This window comes from Sebastes umbrosus, chromosome 3 (assembly GCF_015220745.1).
Source record: "Sebastes umbrosus isolate fSebUmb1 chromosome 3, fSebUmb1.pri, whole genome shotgun sequence".
Lineage (NCBI taxonomy): Eukaryota > Metazoa > Chordata > Actinopteri > Perciformes > Sebastidae > Sebastes > Sebastes umbrosus.
Genome location: NC_051271.1, coordinates 29713433 through 29720028, shown reverse-complemented (window position 1 = coordinate 29720028; position 6596 = coordinate 29713433). Strand labels below are relative to the sequence as shown.

At 39.5% G+C, this 6596-nt stretch overlaps 1 protein-coding gene across 1 annotated transcript; it reads right to left on the bottom strand.

Annotated features, from left to right (window-relative positions):
- Positions 1-783: 783 nt before the first annotated feature.
- Positions 784-6596, bottom strand: LOC119484532 (phosphoglycerate mutase 1-like). Its single transcript, XM_037763390.1, has 4 exons — positions 6191-6596; positions 3043-3317; positions 2757-2937; positions 784-1450 (listed from the first exon to the last, which is right to left on the bottom strand). Exons 1-4 carry the CDS (start codon positions 6327-6329, stop codon positions 1281-1283), a joined length of 765 nt encoding a protein of 254 aa, XP_037619318.1. The 5' UTR covers positions 6330-6596; the 3' UTR covers positions 784-1280.

Below are 6596 nucleotides of genomic sequence, written 5' to 3'. Positions count from 1 at the left end.
TAGTGATAATACTTTCTTATTATTGACAATTATGAAATCAATAAAAAAAATATGTTGGTTGGTTGGGCTGGTTTTGCCAATTCATATTTTAGAACTGCTTTTAATGTGTAATTAATATTGTGTTTTATATTTTTATGATGTCCTTGTTTTTATGATCATTTTATCTGTGTAAAGTGTCTGAGTATCCAGAAAAGCGCTATATAAATAAAATGTATTATTATTATTATTATTATTAATATGGAATTTGCCAGTTATTAATTTTTAATTATTAAATTCAATGTATTTACAGTCATTTTAATAATCCAGTGAGATATTATTTTTTGTTAGTATGCTACTGATTTTTATTTAGAACTTGAATATCTGTATCTTTTATATATATCTGTCAGTGTATGTGGACATGCACTGAAGTGTGAGTAGGAATTAAACTATTTATTTTAGGGGGAAGCAGCTACAGAATTAATATTTTTGATTAGGCTATTTAAAACAGGTGTATTCAGCAAATGTTGACAGCATCACACTAGGGGGATATATGTATACCTCTCTACCTATGTTAAATATCCAATATCTAAATGGTGTTTGTGTTCTGTAGGACCTAATAATAAATTGTGTAATAATACATGTCATGTATTATGTTTGTAGTGTAGTCTCCCTTTAAAACTAAATATATACTTAATATTATTTTTCATAAGAGACTACACCCAACCAATTGCTCCATAACCGTATGATCCATAAGGACAGAGCAGACATTTATGCTGGAAAATGACGTCAGACACTGATAAAAGATTTCATCACATAACGGTTTACAACATTTATTATTTTTCCCGCAATTCCACAGCAAACAAAAATCAGCAGTGCAGAGCAAATCAACTTGCCCTTTTGACTACAGCCAGTGTTTCTTTATAAGTTATACGGTTCCCTCTGAGCTTCACCTCCAGTACATGTATCATTAACAGGAAGGAATACATGGGATGACTCTGCAGGGTTAGTCTATGTTTGCTCCTATTTGCTGGTCCCGAATTTTGCATTTTGGTCATTGCTTAAACCACATTGCAGCTGATAACCATTGTGTGATAATGACATGTACATTTCAGAATGTTACAAAGTAATCAAATCAATTGTGTGAAAGCTGGGTATTATCAAAATAAAGTGCACATTGTGTGTCGATGTGTACGCAAGTCTGTGATGACGATAAAAGTAAATGACCTTGTAATAATTTGATAATTGAACAGCACATGATTGATCTGTACTCTAGCTCATCCGGGGGCAGGTGGGTGGGTGGTCTATTTCTTGGCTTTTCCCTGAGCAGCCACAGCTGCCATGGCCTTCTTGACTGTCTCCTCATCTCCCAGGAACTGCATGGGTCCTAAAGGCTTCAGGTTCTTGTCCAGCTCGTACACGATGGGGATACCTGTGGGCAGGTTCAGCTCCATGATGTCCTCCTCTGACATTCCTGGGAAAACAGTAACAGACATGCAGAGCTTTTAATCCATTTGCATGGATCAGACTGAGACACGACGGTTTAATTTCAAGTGGTTAATCAGATCTGCATAAGCTGATGCTACAGCGAAGTATATTATCTGAATACCTTGACAAGGAGAAGATGGTGTGGATAATATTTTCAGTAATCTAACCATTAAATCCACTTTTACACGTATTCCTTGCGCATTACTCCCAATGTCGTTGGACAGAAGGTTAATGTGACCATGACTTAAGACACAGTTCCTGAGATAAAAAGGATATAAAAAAAAACTCTTTCGTTTTTCCCATGATGTTACGTGACCGAGCGTTTTCAACAATCTGACGGGCATGAAACTCTCACTTGAAGCATCAGTAGAATTAGAAATTTGGACAAAAGAAATTCTGCTTTATTCAAAACAGTCAACGGTGTAATGTAATACTGTGTATGTCACAACTACACTTGGAGATAAATCAACAATGAGTCCCACAGACAATGATAAGAAAAATGAATTCCCTGAAATTAAAACACTTCAGCGTGGCTCAGTTGAGTTTTGGAAAAATTAATTCAATAAATTCAGCATCTATAATCCATGATTTTGTAAAATAACCCTCTCTGATTGTTTAATAAACACAGAACTCCTTGATTCAGTGTTGTATGAGGTCATCAATTAGGGCTGTCAAAGTTAACGCGCTAATAACACGTTAGCGCAAATTTGTTTTAACGCCACTAATTAATTTAATGCATCAACTCAACTTGCGATTTTTAGGTTGTAGCAGGCTCAGTTTTAAAGCTAGAGTGAAGATACTGGTATCATATGAAACTATATAACTTAAGGAATCCATTGGTACCAATCATGTCATATAACTATCATATAATCGTCATAATAATAGTCATATAATAATGCTCCAAACTTGTGCTAAATTTTGGTGAGGAAAAACTGTCATGGCCATTTTCAAAGGGGTCCCTCGACCTTTGACCTCAAGATATGTGAATGAAAATGGGTTCTATGGGTACCCACCAGTCTCCGCTTTTCAGACATGCCCACTTTATGATAATCACATGCAGTTTGGGGCAAGTCATAGTCAAGTCAACACACTGACACACTGACAGCTGTTGTTGCCGGTTGGGCTTGAGTTTGCCATGTTATGATTTGAGCACATGTTTTATGCTAAATGCAGTTCCTGTGAGGGTTTCTGGACAATATCTGTTATTGTTTTTAATTGATTTCGGCACTGGGCAGTGCCTCAAAAGTCTCTGCTCAGTCTCTTGCCTCAAAAGTCTCTGCTCTGTTTCTTACCCTCAAGATGCTTGACGATGCCCCGGAGACTGTTGCCGTGGGCTGCGATCAGCACCCTCTTTCCCTCTTTGATCTGTGGAACGATCTCTTCGTTCCAGAAGGGCAGAGCCCTGGCGATGGTGTCCTTGAGACTCTCACAGCTGGGAAGCTGTTCCTCCGTCAGGTCAGCGTAACGGCGGTCCTACAACAAAAGAGGGAGTTCATGTTGTCAACTGTGTTTGGTCTTACACTGATGTAATACATACAGTATGTCTGTATTTGTAGTAATGTTTTCCGGTGGTGTCACCTTGCTGATGGTCTGATAGAAGTCATGCTCCTCATCCATGGGTGGGGGGGGAGTGTCGAAAGAGCGCCTCCAGATCTTGACCTGGGCCTCTCCGTGCTTTTCTGCTGTTTCAGCCTTGTTCAGCCCAGTCAGGCCACCGTAGTGACGCTCATTGAGGCGCCAGGTCCGGTGGACGGGCAGCCACATCTGGTCGATGCTGTCCAGAACAAACCACAGGGTGCGGATGGCCCTCTTCAGGACGGAGGTGTAGCAAATATCAAATTCATAGCCGGCGTCTGAGGTGAATCAGAGACAGGACATGAGATGGTAAATGTGATTATTCGTCGGCATTTGAGACAAAGAGAGAGGTTTCACTAATATGTAAGAGCAGGGCAGCATAAAAATAGAATGGGTTTTTGTTACAGAGAGGGAAAAAAAATCAGCATTGTTTCTGGCTTCTCTCCCAATATTAGTATACTTGCTTTTGCTTAGTCAGGGGCAGTGCTATACCATGGGACACTGCAGACTGCAGACTGCAGGCTCTACAGCACTGGTTCCCAGCCTATTTTCCTTTCTCCCGATGTCATCGTCCCCAAAAATATGACAAATTCTCAAACAAAATCTTCAATTTGAATAAAGTGATTCAGTGTATTCAATGATTTCTATTTTTAATTAAATCAACTTTCTTTAATGAATAGAACTTGTGAGTTTCGTCACGTCTTGACCAATTTGCCAAGTGAATGCAGATACATAATATGATCCCTTTTTTTTGTAATGACTTAATTAATTTACTATATTAGTGTTATAGCCAAATTAGATTTTATTCTTATTGTGGTTAAATACATTTGTGAGCGTCAAGTGGGAGAGCAAATCGTTTTTTGACCGCAGTGAAAATGTTGTTTTTGAAAGGCTTAACGGCAACAAATATGGACTGTAAATGTAAATGAGCTTTCTTTTGTCACACATTGTTTTTGTACACAGCACAGCACACAGTGAAATTTACTCTCTGCATTTAACCCATCCTAGTATTAGGATCAGTGGGCAGCTACTACATAGCGCTTGGGGAGTAGTTTTAGGGTCACAGTGCCTTGCTCAAGGGCACCCCGGCAGCGCAAAGGAGGTTAACTGGCACCTCTCCAGTTATCAGTCCGCAGTCCGTACTTGTTCCGTTTTTTATTTTTTTAATGTAAATCATTTGAAGATTGAAGCAGAATATTTCGTTAGACTTTTCTACTGAGTAGCAAAGAAATATATCTTTATAAATAGTTTTATATACAGACTTTTTTATAAATTATCCAGTACATGTGTTATTATGATTTTAGTTATACATGAGCAAATCAAATTTTGACAACCTCGGAGCAGACAAATCCACGCACACCCCCTGTGAGCCCCCTAAGGGTGCCCGGACCCTAGGTTGGGAACCACTGCTCTGCAGGATGTGCCTGCAGAGAATTTTGGGTTTAGTGTGTGCCAGTGTGCCACACAGAAAGAAGTATACGTCAAATAAAACTGTCCTGGCCTGTCCCGTCTCCCTGCATAATCCAGCAGGGTGAATGGCAATTTTTCACTCAGCAAACAGCAATAATCTTTACTGATAAGGCATCTTTGTTCGGCACTCTGACCTTGTGCTCCATTATTCCTTAGATCTGAATGACAGGAATTTTATCATGAGGTCATCAGATGACTACACCTGCCAATTTTATCAGGCCAACATTGTAAGAATTTGTCCTTAATGACTTGTCTGGTTAAATAAAGGTTACATCAAAATAAACTAAAAGGTTGTGGCTGAATGTGTGGGCCTTTTTCATTTTTTGTTTAAGATATTACATCCAAATTAGTATGTCTGAGTATAGGAGCTGTACATTTCAAAATGTTCCTACATTCCAGTAAAATCATTATGAATATCTGTCTGTCAGTAATATAGCCTCATGAGTTCCCCAAAGTATCTCTGCTGTTAAAGGGGAACACCACCCAAATTAAGAATTCCAATATGTTATTTCCATGGTTTAGTAAAGTTCAATCAATATTTGTGAACATGAACTACTCTCTCTCAAAGCCAGAAACCAGAGAAGGAAATCTCAAACATGTGATGTCATCAAGTAGGCCTACAAAGTCTAGAGCTGCTCCAAAGACTATTAGTGGGAGGCTGATTTTGTGGACCCAAAGGATATTTGTATTATTATATATGTATTATTATTTGGGAGAGAGTTGTTGATGTTTACTAATATTTTTAGACCATTGGAATAACATGTATGAATTTTGAAAATGGGTGTAGTTCCCCTTTAAAGCTTTCACAAATTCACTTCAGAATACATAGCTATTATATAATCTATCAAAAAGACTAATCAGAATTATTCTCTATATGTCTCTTTACTGTTAATGGTTGAGGTAAGGAGAACCTAAAATAAGGAGCATATAACAGCACAGTCTTGACTGATGTGTGGTACCATCATGGGGTAAACGGGTCCAGAAGAGAGACTGGGATCTGTGCCAGACTGACAGATATGTCTGATCAAGACATTTGCAGCATAAATTCTCCTATAAAACGCGTGGCCTCTTTAGTTCGTTATCATCTCGTGGAGCTCATTTTAATGACTGTATATACTGCTGGGTAGTTCAGTCTATATTGATACTTAATTTATTCGTTGATTATATTTTGAATTAATAATCTGAATCTGTAAAGTAACTAAAGTTATTAAATCAATGTAGTGGAGTTGAAAGTCTAATATGTCCCTCTGAGATGTAGTGGAGTAGAAGTAGAAAGTATCAGAACATGGAAATACTCAAGTAAAGTACAAGTACCTCAAAATTGTACTTAAGTACAGTACTTGAGTAAATGTACTTAGTTACTTTCCACCACTGAGTACATGTTATACTGTTGTGTTTCTCTAAGCACTCTGTATTGCTCCTGTTGGAATAAAATAATTGTTGATTATTTAACTGAAAAGTAGTAATGTGTTTTTGATACCTTCACTTTTATGCATCAAATCATCCAGCCTAACAAACACACTGATACAATAGATGTACTGCTGCTGGCTCGTCCTGTGTCGCAGTGGCTACCTGTGTGTCCCCATCCGGTGCAGCAAGGTTGCATAAGCACTGAACTAATCCAATGACCGAGAGAGAGAAAGCCCGATTAGGCCCTGCCTGCTGGGACATTATCTGGTACCTTTCAGGGCCTGTCCTCCTCTCTTTGCCTCATGCTCTCCGGTGTCGCTCAGGTCCGCGTCGAACCAGCCGCAGAAGCGGTTCTCCTGGTTCCAGCAGCTCTCTCCATGGCGGATCAGCACCAGCTTGTAGGCAGCCATCCTCCTCACACCGACACCGATGATGCCCTCTGCGCTGGGTTTCCGGGAAATGCTGGGTAAGTCACGCTTCTTCAGATGCGGCAGGGACGAGAGCAGGTTTGTCCTGGTTTCACCAAAACCCCACAGACGGCTGCAAAGGCGCGGGCGCAGTATGTTTTTGGTAGTCTGGAGGGATAGTTGGTCTGTTTTAGTGTAGAGAGTTTCTGTCTCAACTTGACAGATATCACGACGAGAGCGCTCTTCCTGCTGGTTTCCACCAATCAGGAG

Coding starts and splice junctions, on each gene's coding strand:
- LOC119484532 (XM_037763390.1), bottom strand. CDS start 6,329: ATGGCTGCCTACAAGCTGGTGCTGATCCGCCATGGAGAGAGCTGCTGG. Junction 3,318..6,190: donor AGGAGGACAGGCCCTGAAAG/GTACCAGATAAT, acceptor GATTCACCTCAG/ACGCCGGCTATGAATTTGAT. Junction 1,451..2,756: donor CATCGTCAAGCATCTTGAGG/GTAAGAAACAGA, acceptor CTGTTTTCCCAG/GAATGTCAGAGGAGGACATC.